General features: G+C 40.8%; 1 protein-coding gene across 2 annotated transcripts in view; it reads right to left on the bottom strand.

The window, feature by feature from the left end:
* Positions 1-13503, bottom strand: part of LOC143279408 (uncharacterized) — a 46314-nt gene extending 32811 nt beyond the window's left edge. The window contains exons 1-2 of one of the 2 annotated variants that reach the window (XM_076583447.1): positions 13309-13503; positions 12674-12794 (exon numbers count right to left, since the gene is read on the bottom strand). In XM_076583447.1, coding sequence (XP_076439562.1) covers positions 12674-12728 — 55 coding nt within the window. In that variant the 5' untranslated portion in view covers positions 12729-12794; positions 13309-13503. The remainder of the gene's footprint in view (positions 1-12673; positions 12795-13308) is intronic. The other variant, XM_076583448.1, reaches the window with a different exon arrangement.
* Between the last annotated feature and the right edge of the window lie 3615 nt (positions 13504-17118).

Genomic DNA, 17118 nt, shown 5'->3' with positions numbered 1-17118 from the left:
CTTGTTTTTCTTTCACGTCTGAAAATTGAATTACAATGGGCAATTCCTCGACAGTATGACCGTCCAACATAATTTTCTTCCAACATAAATTGCATCAGTTTGTGAGGTTTTTTTTGTTGCTGTTGTTGTTGTTGTTTTCGCCATATTCTTCGGCAGTTAAGGAACTTTTTTTTCATGGAAGCAGTGAAGAGTGCTTGAATAATTGCATTTCAATTGTTTGTTAGCGACAGTCGGGTTTAACGTCGACACCCAACTCAGATGATATGGTCGTCGGGTATAACCATCCCGAGAAAGTGGGGAAAGGGGGTCTGTCTTTCTTCACTTTACTGACACTATCAAAACTACAACACGTTGATAAAATGAGTAACGAAAATCCCAGTCTAATGTTGCATCTCATGCATTCAAACTCGCCTCAAAATTTCTTTCGGGACAGTGCGCCCTAAGAGCATCGGAAATTTGCCGCTTTTTCTGATGGCACAAAATGAAAACAAGCAGTGGGTTGAGCAGATTTTAGCGGGACATATGTATAGAAAACGATAATGAAGTCTTGTTTTTTTCTCCTCGAGTCGTGTGCAGCTGTTCGCATTTTGTTAAAACCGTTTTGAGGGTCAGTGAAGATTAATAATTTGATCCACACAAGAATTGCATTTGACCCTTTCCAAATTGTTTAAAAGTGTATGAAAAATCACAAAAGCAGTCACTGTTTTAACTGCTTCAAGCAGCAGCTTCCAGTCAATGCTTTGTGGAAAGCTGCATACAACATATCTCAGCAATAAATACCGAATACGTTCGCTGGTTCTGCACACGAAAGCGGTGCTTTTTTTTTTTTTTTTTTAACGAAAGCGGTGTTTGTTGTTGCTACCAGTTAGTCTCTCATGTTTATGACGATTGCTGGTCTTGTGATATTTGTCTAACAATATTTACTATGAATGAATATCTTTTTATTTCTGAATGAACTCCAGTAATTGATTACTGTAGCATCTGTTGACGAATGAATATCTTTTTAGTTCTGAATGAACTCCAGTAATTGATTACTGTAGCATCTGTTGACTCTGTCCATCTACCTGGAAGTCCAGTATGTTTACTCTTGGGGAGGGCTGCTTCTAAGTTCCAAAACCATGCAGCTAAGCAGGCATGTAAAAAAATAAATAAATAAATAACAGTCTCGATTCATGCCCACCGTTAAACCATCTTCACCCAGTTTCTAGTGGAGACAAGTGTCGGTTACAAACCTCTTTACATTGTTTCAAAGTTCACACTGCCTCATCTTAACATTGTGATCTCTTCCAGATGTACACACTATCACAAGATCTTCGCCCATTCTGCTTATTTGACTTTTCCACCGTTCTACACTTGCATTAGAAACAAAATTCAGCATGCATTATTTCCTTTATCTGGCAACCCTCCATTTAGAGTTCCTTAGACATTCTGCCTTGCAGTGTGTTTTTAAAACGGCTGTCAAAACCGTTCTTTTTACTGTTCCAACAGCCCTGTCATACATCTGCTGTTCTTTTTTTTTTCTTTATTTCCTTATTCTTCTTTTAATTATCTGTTTGCTTTGTGTGTGTGTGTGTGTGTGTGTGAGAGAGAGAGAGAGCCTGTGTGCATGCGTAAGTCCGTGTGCTTGCATTCCATTGAAAGCGTTAAGACCATTGGTTTGACACACAAGAAGTGAGCCTTAATCATCATCTTCATGGTTATTGTCATTGTTAAAATGCTACGTGCATAACGAGTGGAACATTGCGTGCGCAAGGCACCTTTCAAAGATCAATACAGCAACAACACCAACCAAAAAATGCCTTTTGATCTTTGCTCTTTGAGTGATATCATCACAGCTTGAAGCATCATACTGACACAGAACCAAAACAAAAAAAGAAGATGCAACGGCCAGTCTTCGCTATAGGTCGGTCGTGAACTCTCTCTCTCTCTCTCTCTCTCTCTCTCTCTCTCTCTCTCTCACACACACACACACACACACACACACACACACACACCACCACCACCACCACACAGAGGAATCAAGAATCAATAATCAAGACCCATGTTGGGGACATGGGTATGAAATAACCTCATTGGTATTGTACATCAACGTTAAAACAAACAGTAATTACAACAGATGAAACTGGTGATAAATGAAAAGATAAACAAACGACTATGCAACCTTGTAATCTGTCCCACATTGATGAATTTATCTGCTGTCAGAAACAATTCTCCATGCTTTCAACAAATCACAAAAGCTGAAAACTGATTTTGGAATCATATTTCTTTAAAGTGTACTCATTTCGAAGATTTTGCAAAAAAAAAAAAAAAAAAAAAGTGAACATGAGGGTTGCAGCCCGTGAACGCAGAGGATGGGAAACAAGGAGAGTCAATATGCAGAGAAGGAATGATTCAGCAGCCATTTGTCCGCCCATGTCTTGCAAACCTTCCAATGCAGCCTGCCACAAATGCAAACTGATGAGCCAGTCGAGACGTGGAACGCCTACAAGCAGTTCGCTCCCTTGGGTAGGCAGATTCGACAGTGTCAGTTACAAAAATATATCGCAACCTGCAGGTGCTCCTCGCATTTTTTGTTCATTTAGTTTGATTAAAACAGTACTATATTTGGAGTGGAAAAAATCACGGTACCAGTACAACGAATTCAACAGGACAACAAGGAAATCTCTAATAAACCCTGTTGTATTTCATTAGTGGGTACACTGTTCTTCATTCCTGACTCACTTGTGTAAACCAAGTGAGTCTGTTTTAACCCATTGTTCAGGCAAACTTTAACATTGCCATTTACTCTGGAAATACTTTCTTTGCCAATACCAAATTTGACTTAAACATCTCCACAGTCATACCAATAACAGGTTGTAAGTCTCCCGAATTCTGCCGTTTTTTTCCGAATCATTAATGGTTTATTTACACACACACGTTGAGGTTTGTTCCGAAAGCCGAAAATTCTAACACACACACACACACACACACGAAAAAAAAACCGCTTCCCACTGAGTTAGGCTTCCTATCAGGTAGGTTGTATTCAAAGACATGACCTCGTTTTTCTTGTCAACAATTAAAAAGGAAAGAAATGCAAATTCTGGACAGAACACATACAGTGATACTAACCACACCATCGATGTGTTTACTGCATATAAATATTCTAAAGTGGACATTGAATTAACTGGAATGAACATAAAAGAAATATTGAATCGATCGTTTCTTTCAGCTCGTTATAGGCCTCGACTGGTTCGCGCAGATCTAGAGATCTACCATGTGTTGCTTTGTGCTTGAAGGGATAGCAAAGTCTCCTCTACCGCCGAAATAAAAGAATAATCGAGCTATAAGAAAACACTCAAAAAACATGATTTAAACGGTGTTATTACATCCACTACAATCACATCTTTTTTATCCGAGGAAGAAGAAAACGTCAACATTGCTTTCAGTATTAAATTTAGTCAAATGACGTTAGATGCTTGCTTCGGAAATAAACGTGCATGGTTCGATTCCACTCGCATGCCTTTTTCTTTTCTTTTTCTTCCAAACTTAGTTCATATATCATATTTGATACAGAGCGCTTTTCAACGATTTTTTTTTTAATTTCTTTTTTCTCTCCTCATGATTCCTTGACTGGATAATGCGCGAAACACAAGTGTGTCTTGAAGGCTTTGCCTCTTGTCTTAGTTGTGATTGTCAAACGCTTTCGTTGAAATAATTTATCCTCACAGTTCAGTATAGTCCTCGATAATTCCGTATCGTTGCCCAGTCTCGATCCAGACTCACTAAAAATTACAGACCCGTTTCTAATCTTTCCTTTTTCTCAAAGGTCACTGAGAAAGTTGTCCTTGCTCAACTTCTCGACCACCTCAGCACCAGTAACTTCAGTTACCCATTTCAGTCTGCTCACCGCACCGGTCATAGCACTGAGACAGCCCTTCTCAAAATTGCGAACGATTTATTAACTTCTCTTGACAAAAACGAAATCTCTATTCTCTCCCTCCTTGATCTTTCAGCCGCCTTTGATTCTGTTGATCATTAGATTCTTCTCAACCGTCTGAATCGCACTTTTGGAATCTGCAATCTTGCTCTCTCATGGTTCCGCTCTTATCTGTCTGACCGGTCCAATGTTGTTTCTGTTTGCGGTCTTTCATCCTTCCCTTCCGACGTACAGTTTGGTGCGCCACAAGGCTCCATTCTTGGGCCCATTCTTTTTGTTCTTTACACACAGTCGATATCCACCATTGTGAATCATCATTCGTTGTCCCACCATAGCTTTTCCGATGACAACCAGCTGTATCTGTCGGGACCTCCGTCTCTCCTTCCCTCTCTCATTGACTCTACTCAGGCCTGCATCTCCGATCTGAAGGCCTGGATGACTGAAAACAAGCTAAAATTAAATGAGGATAAAACTGAAATCAGGATTTCTCCCCACAAAGACTTTGCCACTCAGTCTCTCTGCCTTCCTCAGTCTCCCTCAGAGGCACCGACATTCCTCTTTCCTCTTCCGTCCGCACTCTTGGTGTCATACTCGACCAGTCTCTTTCCTATCAGCAGCATGTTGCAAACATATGCAAACTGTGTTACTTTGTAATTCGCAGAATTGCATCCATTCGTCATCTCTTGACTGAAGATGCAATTAAAACTCTCCCCTGTGTCTTTGTGTTGTCCCGCCTGGTTTATTGTTATTCCCCACTTGTCGGTTCACCCAGCTACCTCATTGCTAAGCTTCAGAAAGTCTAGAACCATGCTGCTCGTCTTGTCTTTTGTTCCTCTAAATTTGATCACGTCTCTCCTCTCCTGCATGCTTTACACTGACTCCCAGTACAAGAAAGCATTACCTTAAAAGTCGTCTGTCTTTGTTTCAAGTCCATTGGACTTCTGATCTCATTCATCCTTACATACCCTCACGCCAACTCCGCTCTTCTTCTGACACCCGAGTGTTTGTGTGTGTGCGTCCGCGTGTGCTTGTGTGTATTATGTGTACATGTGCGGGGGGGGATAATTTTTTTGATAATATTTGGTATCTTGTGGTCAATTTCTTCCTTTTTGATATTTACATATGTGCTCTATTTGTAAACGCCAAGGGATTATTTTCAAGATTAGGCGTAAATGCTCAAAAAAAAAAAAAAATAACAGCAACAATGGCAACAACAACAACAACAACAATAATAATAGCAATAACATCGTGCCGGAATATATGAGCGCAATGTTTCTCAACGATGATCGTGCGTGTCTGAATAAGATATCCCTACCGTAAACCATCCTCCGCACCTCCTGTTCCAAACAGCATCGACATGGAAGGCTGATGCCAACTCAATGGAACCGCTCGAATGCAAGTAGGGGAATTCAAAAGACAGGAAATTCACCGTTCACGATGTACGGTGGATGGCCGGAAATGAAGTGGACACATCGAAAGTGGAAGCGACCGGAACACAAAGTGATAACGAAGTGGAGGCAGTTGTCTTGATGACCAGTCATTGTCACTAGGGATTTCACCTTTGCGCCAGCTGCCACAACAGCAGAGATAGCACAGAGTATATATCAACTGGCTGGCCGACTGTCTCTATTAATGCCAGGACACGTGTCAAGCTCCAAGAGTCAATGATCATGTTGATGAGGTGAAGGTGAGGAACGTGTGTGTGTGTGTGTGTGAAAGAAATGGTCAGATTGCGGTATCGTTTTGACACTGAACGCAAATACTGCAATGCCATCCTCCATTATACGCGGTCAAAGGCGGGCCGTAAAAATGCGCGCGCGCGCGCCCTCACACACACACACACACACACACGTTGATCCAAATCCTTTGAAAACACATCGGTCAGGGTGGTATTACTTTGATTTCATCTAACAACTGGTTCGTGACAAGAGGCAAGTTGGCAGTCGACAAACTAGATTAATTTTGCTTGAGTAAGTGGCAATACCGGTTTTTACTTTGAGTGAAGTTTAGGGAAAAGGAGAATCGTTGAGAAGAAATTGCATGGCGAGTGTTATGGTTTTTAAAGAGAAACCTGTTTTTCTAAAGTTGTTTTCATCATGCGGGTTTTCGGTAACGCGTTTATGAGAAAGATATTTGTCAACGCTGTTATCATCATTACGGCAACAATGCTCCTTTTGCTTACATCGGGTTTGAAAAAGACATAAAAAAACAAGACAAAAAAAAAAAAAGCGCCTTGACATACTAAACAGCAGTACAGTGCTTACTTGCTTGAAGTGAGGAAAGGGAATGGGAATCGCAAATAATGAGTCCGTGATGTTCGTTCACAATTTGATTTTGAAAGCATCTACTGGAGTGAACTTATTATTATTATTATTATTAAATTGTATTTCTATAGCGCAGACCTACAGAGCAGATCGCGCTTATTTTTTTCCTATTTTAATTGTTTCCTATTTCAACATTTGATTTTTACTGTTTAAGAGGGTTCTCAATGGCCAAGGTGACTTTCAGGGTAGGATTAACAAACCATTGTGTGAGTGTGTGTGTGTGTGTGTGCACGCGCCAAAGATTGACCCCCACTCCCCCACCCACCCCCTTTCACCTTCCTCTCACTGCATTGAAAAGAAAGAGCTTGGCAGTTTTTTCTAACTTGAGCGCGACCTGACTGAGCGCAGTCCTCTGTATAGGGGAGTGGGTGTGGGGGTGCATCTCTGGGATTACCTGTCAGCACTGCGGGGACTGTGTTCTGTCACTTCCGCCCATTATCAGTCTCAGAGGGGAAACATTGCTTCACTGAGATCACAAGTTATCTTTACGGATGCTGGGAGAGAGATGGGATGAGCGATGCGATGCTCTGTGATGGTCCTCCAATCCCGAAGCGTTCAGATAGTGGCTATGAATTATCTCCTTGCGGGATACTCCTGGGAGGAAGGGGGGGGGGGAGTTGCAGTTTTTCGTTACAGACCCGAGACAGCTTCTTTGCAACGGTTATTAGCTTTCTCATTCGTCTCTGGGAAATCCGAGCGTTTAGGGTTCCGAGGTGGACCTACATGCTGCAGCCCGTTCTATGATCGAAATCTCTGGCAAGGTTGCGTGAATAGCCGGTGGCGGTGATGCAGGGATATAGTTAAGACTGTGAAGTAAATCTTCTAACATCAGCCTACAACTCTGTCTGTCTCTGTCTCTGTCTGTCTGTCTCTGTCTCTGTCTGTCTCTCTCTCTCGTCTGTTTCAAAAGTAAAAGGTATTGACGTATATGTAACTGCATCAAGGGAGTATAAACATTTCTTTAAAAGAAAAGAGAAATGATTAAATAGATCTTCAATGAATAGGCTTGTAGCTTCTGTAAGTTGTCAAAAGCAATTCTGGAGTATGAAAAAAAAGTTTCGTGTAAAATGAAACAGCCAAGACATGACATTGATATACATACTTGGTTTCAGCACTTTCAAGGGCTCTTACAATCAAATGTCGATAACAAGCAAACTGAAGCTGCACATGATGACGTTATTCTTGATGATGGCGAAGATCTGTACATTTATAGACCAATGTCTAACAAAGAATTATTATATCATTAAGAAAATTATTTTTTAAAATTTTTGTTAAAAGGCAGCTGGTCCTGATGGAATTTTAACTGTTAAAAAAAAAATCTTGTGATCGGGTACCCCCATTTTACCATTTTATAAGACATTGGACGTTAATAATCCCAATAATCATAGAGGAATTCCTCTAAAAGACATAAGTGGTAAACTGTTTGGAATGATCAACAATAAAACATTGCAAGAATGGGTAGAGGAACATAATATCACTGGTGACCACTAAGCTGGTTAAAACAAAAGATACTCAGCTGTGAGCCACGCGTTTACGTTGCTTGCACTTGTACATAAACAAGTTTTCCTTTAAACGTAAGTTGCATGTTGCTCTTATCATATTTGAAAAGACATTCAACTCTATTAATTGTAATCTTCTTTGGCCAGTTTTGTTGAGAAATGGTGTAAGAGACAAACTTTACAGATGCATTAAAAGCAAGTGTAATGTTGTAAGGGCCAGAGTTCGCTGTGGCGCTAAACAGACAATTTACTAAATGCTCAGCTTGAGTTCAGCACGGGATGCATGCAGCCCGATTTTTTTTTTTTTTTTTTTAATTAATGAATCGGCTATCCAGGTGAGTAATAATGGAAGACATGATGCCTCGTTCCCAACTGATATTGATTCTTTTTAAACTATTTATACTTTTGTTAGCTGATGATGCTACTTTGATGTCAGAAACTGTTGTAGGTTTATAAACACTAGTGAGCAATTTACATATTGCAGCAGAATCACTCCAATTAATAGTTGATATGTCATAAAGTGATATTACTGTAATTCGTAAGGGCGGTTATTTGAGCAGCGGAGAAGGACGGGTGTACGATGGTGTTTTGATGCCAGTTGTCAATGTTTATAAGTATTTGAGCTTATTTTTCTTCACACGCCTGAATGTTGTTGCTTCTCTCAAAGATCTAGCCAGTAGGGCCAGAACCACGTTAGTTTGCAGTATGAAAAAAGTTGCATGTGCTCAATAACATTTCTTTTGTATTATTTATCAAACTAACTGACGCAAATGTACAGCCGGTAGCTAATACGGTTCGAAATATAGACAAAGCTGTTGTTCACTTTGAATCAGTCCCTACCTTTGCTTTGAAGAAAGTTTTAGGTGTAGACAGGCAAACGCCCAGTGATTTAGTCTATGGTGAACGAATTGATACCAGCTATATTTAATTTCGGCAGTTATATGTAATCATTACTGGCTCAGATTTTCAAAAATGGAGGACAACAGAGCACCACGCAAAGCTTATGATATATTATATGATTGGATACCAGAGGCAGTGAATAAATTAACTAAGATTCGTCATTGTTCGAATATGGTTCTGGTTTTGTTTGCTTAAACCAAGGTGTTGGCAGAATACAGGCGTTTATTTCTGTTTTTGCCAACGATTTAATGATTGTAGAAAGAAGAAATATAATTATAACATCAACGCCAATGAAGCCTCCAGTCGCTTAAACCAGGCCATCCTAAAAGCAGCTTCAGAAACAATTCCTTGCGGCGCTCGGGGAAACTACTGGCCGTACTGAACTGAGGAACTACAGGAGCTGGAAGAGGAAGTAGCCAGAATTAGAGAGGAGGTAGAGAACAACTCAGTTCCAGGGAACAATATTGCCCTCAAAGACTGTTCTGCCAAATATCGTAAGGTCAAAATTCAAGCACCAAGAACAAGTTGAATGAAGGGTGAAATCAGAAAAACTGAACCTTGACAGGGATGGAAAAAAGTTTGGAAGCTTTTTTTCCATTTTTTAATTCAAAGTTTTCTATATTAACATTCCAAAACATACACACATCCAAATAATCATACACATGGTGAAAGGAGAGGGGGGGGAGGAAGACTGAAAGAAAAACAGATACTATGATATATCAGAATAATTATTAAATGAATTTTTTTTAATCCTAAAAAAACAACACTCACACACGCATCTACATACATATACACATTTCTAAAAAATAAAATGCCATACATGCACGCAAGCACACACACACACACACACACACACACACTCTCTCTCTCTCTCTCTCTCTCTCTCTCTCTCTCTCCCACCACAGTCACTGTCTGTAAGTTCTCTAACGTCTCCTGAAGGGAAAGAAAAGCATGTGCACTATTCCTCATTACCACTTTTCAAACACGATATCTTTATTATTATTTTTTTTTATAACAGCAAATTGTCATCGCACATACCAAGCAACAACCAGCTTGTGTACAGTGACCCTATGAAGGTATATACGGTTTTTGATGGTACGTACACTGTCCTGCCTTACTTACTCATCCCGGTACCAAGTCAGAGGGTTGGCTGAGGACATTGGGTAGGCAGCCGAGGAGCAGTTTTCGCTAGCTATTACGGCCCTGGATGTGGTACCAATACCGCGCCTTCCGTACAGCATGGTACCAATACCGCACCTTCCGTACAGCACTCAGCATCACAATGGGGTCAGTGAGATTTATTGGGATGGTCTGCATGGACCCAGTCGTCCTCTGGAGATGCTGACTGACTGGCAGATATTGCCCCGTGGTGGTCGTTTTTCGTGGGGATGGCAGATTTTGACGGGAGCGTGGTGAGATGGACAGATGGGTTGGTATTTTGTCTGTCTGTCTGTTTCTGGCTTGGAGCGTGGTGAGAGAAGGGTGGAGGAGGAGGAGGAGGAATTTTGTTTAATGTCCCGTCACACATATCGGTGATTGAAGACATTTTGTTAAACTATCTATGAATACATTTGAGTATTATCGGTTAGAAGGGGTGGGAGATATGAATGAATGGAGAGTTTGGGGAAACTGGGAAAACGAGGGTGAAATTTGAAAAAAAACCAACAAAAAACAACCAAAATCTAAATACAATGAAAGGAAATTACTTAAAGGACTTCGTAAAAGATAAGTCGTGCTGTTAGCTGTTTATCTATGTATGACTGTCTTCTGTGTGTCTCTGATTAGGTAGGAAGGGAAGTGGTGTGTGTGTGGGGAGGGGGGGGGGGGGGGGGAGCGGAGGGAGTGGAGGGGGCACTCAGTTTGGTAATATTTCTTTATTTGTAAGTATGGTGCTTGTGTGCATGGCGGTGGGTGGGTGAGGGGGGTGGGATGGCGGGGTTGCTTTGAGCTCGAACTGACCTAAATGATTTTCACTCTTTTTGTTTTCTTCTAATCTTTCTATAGGGTGAAGAAGGCGAAGATTAAAAAAGATACAGGGACTGGTTTGGACATTTCTTTCCCATCTAAAATTATCTCTCTCATCTTATTTCAAGCAATCAATGGTGTCACAGAAGGTTCCCACAAGTCTGCCTCTTGCTAGTACTAGATGCAGTCGTTTTACTGATCGGTCTAATTTTCGATTCGTTATGATGGTTTTTGTTCCAAGGAACAGATATTCTCGACACCGATATTGTTAAATTCTAAATCGTTCGCTTCGCATGGCGCACATATCAATAAAGCACGTTACCAAAAATGCTTCGCAACTGTATATTACCCAACACTTCAAATACTATTCACACACACACACACACACACACACACACACACACACACACACACACAGATGTATATACATAATTACTTTTTTCTGTTTGCATAACCACTAACACGACACTCAGATTACGCGTCTGTACGCGCACACACAACACACACGCACGCACAGACACACACAGACACACACACATACATACACACACACACACACACAGAGACTCATCCACACACACACACACACACACACACACACACACACACATACACCTCACACACACATCACGCATATGCACGATTCGCGATTTCGACTAAATCAGTCTGGGAAAAGGGTTTATGTATAAGGTCATGCGATTAAAAATCGATTCACAGATATTAATCAGGAAGAGCCAGGGTCTCTCTCTCTCTCTCTCTCTCTCTCTCTCTCTCTCTCTCTCTCTCCCTTACACACACACACACACACACACACACACACACAGACGCATACACAAACCAGTCAGTGAAAACACACACACACACACACAGAGATAGATAATCTCTCTCTCTCTCTCTCTCTCTCTCTCTCTCTCTCTCTCTCTGTATATTTGCCATCAAGATTATCATCTCGTGATCTTCTGATGTTAACATAAGGGATCACCCTTTTTTTCTTCTTCTTTTTTTTATTTTTTTTCTGTTTTTTGTTTGTTTGTTTGTTTTTTGTTGTTTTTTGTTTTGTTTTTTTAAATCACACATTAATTTCTGAAATCATCGTAAGATTCACAATCAAACATAAAATGAATTTCATCATAAATCTTTTTTTTTTTCTTTGTTGGCATTGAAGCCAAAAGTTCTTGATTTCAATTGTACAAGCATTGTACGATGGCTTTTGTTCACAATAACATTTAGTACTTTTTTCAGCTTGAAATATACTTTTAAATGAGTGGAACCAGCCTTACTTAACTATTTATCCTTACTTCCTTATTTTCTGTACACACACACACACACACACACACACACACACACACACACACACACACACACACACTAACACTAACACTAGCACACGCACACACACACTTGATATATATCATCCTTACTTTATTGTTTATTCGAATCTAAACTAAAAGATATACAGTTGAGAAATGTCAGTAAGCACACACGCAAATAATGAACACACACACACACACACACAAACACGCGCGCGCGCGCGCGATTCGCGATTTCAGTTCAATCAGTCAAGAGCAAAAGTTTATGTATGAGGTAAGTAGGCGATGTGAAATTATACACATATCAAGAAAGAGAGAGAGAGTGGTGGGGTGTGGGAGATCGAGAGAGGAACAGAGAGAAAACCTGTGATCAATAATATGCGGGCGACGAATAGCAGTCAAGTTCTGTTAATGTCATGAATTCACTTAACGTTCCCTTTCCAGTATGTGGCTGGATATTTAATCGTCAGCAGACAGACATTTCATTTCCACAGCGTGTCTTTTAGGTTAGAATCGAATTAACAGTTGAGGACAAAATAATGCTGATAGTAATTAGAGAAAAAACAACAACAGATATTTATGACTCACAATATCACACCGCCTACTTACCATCAATGATAACAATCAACAACAACAAAAACAACAAGCTTGTCTTTTATAATCTAATTTACAATCAAGCACGGACATCATCATCATCATCATCATCATCATAATCGCCATCATCATAATATATATCACAATTTCACGAAGCCTACTTACCAATAGTCAAAGCGACGGTGAAGAAGGCAACGAAGAACACGAAGAGTTTCGACATGGTGATGGTGACGCTTTGAGCCTTTTTGTTTTTCGCTTGATCCCAGAAATGGGTAGACTGCTGCTGCTGTCCAGAAGAACGAAAAGTGACGGTGTGAGACGCCTCTTAGGCACACACACACGCACACACACACACGCCTCTCCTCTCCTCCCTCCTCACACACACACACACACACACACACACACACCTCCTCTCCTCCCTTCTCCCTCCTCCTCCTCACACACACACACACACACACACACGCCTCTCCTCTCCTTCCTCCTCCCTCCTCACACACACACACACACACACACACGCCTCTCCTCTCCTTCCTCCTCCCTCCTCACACACACACACACACACACACACACACACACACACACACGCCTCTCCTCTCCTTCTTCCTCCCTCCTCACTCACACACACACACACACGCCTCTCCTCTCCTTCCTCCTCCCTCCTCACACACACACACACACGCGCGCGCGCATCTCCTCTCCTCCCTCCTCTCTCTCTCTCTCTCTCTCTCTCTCTCACGTCTCCCTTCGGGAATCCTCTATCAAGACAGCTGCTTCTTTCTCACTCAAGTCCCCTTACTTACCCAGGCGTGGTGGTCTTGTCTCAACACGGACAAAACTGAACTGTTGAAACGAATCTCGAGTCCAGGCCTATATAACACTCCAAACAAACGCGTGGGAAGAGAAAAATGATACACATCAGACAAATATATAGGGTGGCTTTGTCGTTGTTGTTGTTTTTTGTGGTTTTTTTCTCCTTCTTCACCAGAGTTTGCAAGAGGTCTAGGCGATCTGTGATTGGTCCTTCACGGGCAGCGGAAATGAGAGAGCGAGAGACGTGACCATGTCTTTCCGTCTGTTTTGCTGGTTGTCTACGTGGTGGTGCCTGCTCGCGTGCGCGTGCGCTTTCACGACTTTGCTGGCTAGCTTGCCAGTTCGGCTTTCGTAACGAAAGAGCTGCATTTTCGTCGTAGGGGGTGGGTTTGGGCTTTCCAGCGGGTGCGTATCTCGACGACAGGTTTCTGGCGAGGTTTTTGTTTTTGTTGTTGTTGTTTTGTCGGTTGTTTTTTTGTTTTTTGGGTGTTTTTTTTTTTCATCGGACACCTACGTACTCTCACAGTAGTGAGAAGAAGGAATCTGAGGACAAAAGTACAGAAAACACTAAGACGATGGGTTCAAACTGCACGGCTCATGATTACTGTTATGTGGATGTCACACGGTGGTCTGTTTTGTGGGCGTTGTTTGTGACGAGGAAATCGGTTAAAAAAAACATACAAACAAACACAAAATAAAACCACATGATTTTATTTAAAACATGTCACGATTGGAAAGGCTATCATAGACTCGACAGGGACGTCTTCTGTGATGATGTGATATCGTTTAATGGTGTTGTCGATTTGTTCGTTCGCTCGTTCGTTCTTCGTTTGTTTATTTGTTTATCTAGTTATTTATTGGGCTGCCTTTGTAAACAACTTGAATCTATGTAATACCCTGTGTTTTTGTTGTTTGTGTGGTTTTGTGCATTTGTATGTATGTATGCTGTGTCCTTCATGTCTTTTCTGTGGGCTTAGGTTATTCCTTGGTGGCGCCAATCTCCTCTCCAAGTCTCCTACCAGTTATACCGCCGGTTACTCGGTCGCGCCATGACACAGCAAACTTAGTGAAAACACCGATCCCTGGTGCTATCCATACTGCTGTATGGATGTGAAAGTTGGACTTTAACAGCAGAGACTACTAGGAAAGTCCAGACGTTTAAGACAAAATGCTTCAGACGATTGCTTGGAATCTCATGGAAGGACAGAAAGACCAATGACTTTGTCAAGAGCCAAATAACTATACTAGCGGGTCCACTGGAACCACTCTTAGCAGTGGTCAAAAGGAGGAAGCTGTCATGGTTCGGGCATGTGACACGCCACAATTCACTGCAAAAGACAGCTCTACAGGGAACGCTAGAGGGTGGTAGGCGAAGAGGGAGGCAAGCCAAATGCTGGATGGACAACATCAAGGAATGGACCAATATGGATAGCGCTACGCTGATACGACAGGCAGAAGATAGAACCGGATGGCGTCGTCTGACTACGGAATCGTCCCTCATGTCTCCTCTACGCCCATCCCGGGCATGAGAATGAATGGAATGGAATGGATGTATGTATGTGTCCGTGGTGAACATTCATTTCAACAGTGCAATCATTTGATATTGAATCGAATTGTAAATTCAGAGTAAGAGTGTCTGATGTAGTCTAAAGAAAAGATACAATTGTTTCCAGAGTACGGTGATCCAAATTTCATATTACGGCAGCATTCCAAGGCGAAATGCCAAAGCCCTCGTTCCTAAAACTGGGTCGAATAAAAACATCGGTTCGTAAACTTGCAGTTTTTGTTGTTGTTGTTGTTTGTTTGTTTCTTGTTGTTTTTGTTTGTTTGTTTTTTTGTTTTGTTTTTTGTTGTTGTTGTTTTTAAAATAAGAATCCCTTGTGGACACACACTTTTCGCGTCAACTAGCACAGCTGGATTGAATGCATCGTGTTAAAGGGTTTGTTTCAGAGTCATTTTGGATGTATCATGTACCGAATGAAACGATTAAATGATCTATGTAAGAGTAAGAGTGTCTGATGTAGTCTAAAGAAAAGATACAAGTTGTTGTTGTTTGTTTGTTTCTTGTTGTTTTTGTTTGTTTGTTGTTTTTTGTTTTGTTTTTTGTTGTTGTTGTTTTTAAAATAAGAATCCCTTGTGGACACACACTTTTCGCGTCAACTAGCACAGCTGGATTGAATGCATCGTGTTAAAGGGTTTGTTTCAGAGTCATTTTGGATGTATCATGTTACCGAATGAAACGATTAAATGATCTATGTAAGAGTAAGAGTGTCTGGTGTAGTCTAAAGAAAAGATACAACAATTGTTTCCAGAGCACGGTGATCCAAATTTCATATTACGGTAACCTTCCAAGGCGAAATGCCAAAGCCCTCGTTCCTAAAACTGGGTCGAATAAAAAACATCGGTTCGTAAACTTGCAGTTTTGTTGTTGTTGTTTGTTTGTTTTTGTTTTTTGTTTGATTGTGTGTTTTTTTGTTGTTTTTTTATTTTGGTTTTTTTTGTTTTGTTTTTTGTTTTAAAATAAGAATCCCTTGTGGACACACACTCTTCACGTCAACTAGCACAGCTGGATTGAATGCATCGTGTTAAAGGGTTTGTTTCAGAGCCATTTTGGATGTATCATGTTACCGAATGAAACGATTAAATGATCATAAAAATGTCTGTTTTATTGAGACCAGCCCATTTCAGAGGGCTACTAAAGGGAGGGGTGGTTTACTGTAGATCATGACAAGAAGTCTGGAACGATAATGAAAATCAGCTGTAGATTTCGAGTTTCAGTTCTGCTTAAGTGCGTGACCTTTCGAGATCTTTATTTTCATCTATTCATTGGCTCACGTGTGTACGCAACGTGAGTCTATGTAGTAAACACCTGTGTTTCGGTTGTCTGTCTGTCTGTCTGTATGTATGTGTTTATGTATGTATGTATGAATGTATGTATGTATGTATGTATGATGTTTGCGTTCGTGTTTATCCGTGGCAAACTTTAATAAATAAATTGACTCTCGAAATATTTCATCTGTGGATATCACATATGGGTAAAAATTATGACAAGTTAGATTTTTTTCCCCACGCAACTTAGTAGTAGTGATCATGCACTTTTGGGAAGGGCGCAAAAATTTGTGAAATAGCAGTAAAAGTTTTTTTTGTTTGGTTTTTTGTTGTTGTTGTTGTTGTTTTTAATGAAATAAGAATGATAAATCCGACAATATTTTAAAGTTGTCTTTACCGTCGTCGGTAGACCTTACTCATTAAAAAAATTTATGCATAGCATAAAATGGATCGCGTCGATAGTTCGTAAGAACGTTACCTTTGAAAAGATGCAAAGGAGACCGCTGAATTTTACCGGGAGAATGATTTGTGCAAATACTTCATCACCTAGTGCATAATGTGGACAAAACACTTTTTAAATCAACATATGCACTTGCCTTACGGTCACCATTTACCTTAACTCACGCTGCACATGCGCAGCTGATGTCATCACGTGAATCTCACGAAAGGGTGTCCCGGTTTTGTGTGAGGAAACAGTGAGAGGCAAACTTCGACGATCATTTGGAGATAAACAAATTGTAACTTTGATTTCATGGATTCCGACAATGAGTAGCTATTTTGGAGGGGGTGTTCGTGTCGAGTATAGGTCATAAGAAAGTTTTGAACAGGCCTGGGTTTTACAGTCAGTGACTCGTACAGTGTTCACAGCCCGAGTCACAAGGAAGACGACATCATGATCAGAGAACGCGTCCGATCGGCCAGTCATAATCTGGAATTGTCGTGAGCCATTAATGTGCATATATGGACCATAT

This window comes from Babylonia areolata, chromosome 2, assembly GCF_041734735.1.
Source record: "Babylonia areolata isolate BAREFJ2019XMU chromosome 2, ASM4173473v1, whole genome shotgun sequence".
NCBI classification, from domain to species: Eukaryota; Metazoa; Mollusca; class Gastropoda; order Neogastropoda; family Buccinidae; genus Babylonia; species Babylonia areolata.
Note: the sequence above shows the minus strand (reverse complement) of the source record. Positions and strands in the feature narration are given on the sequence as shown.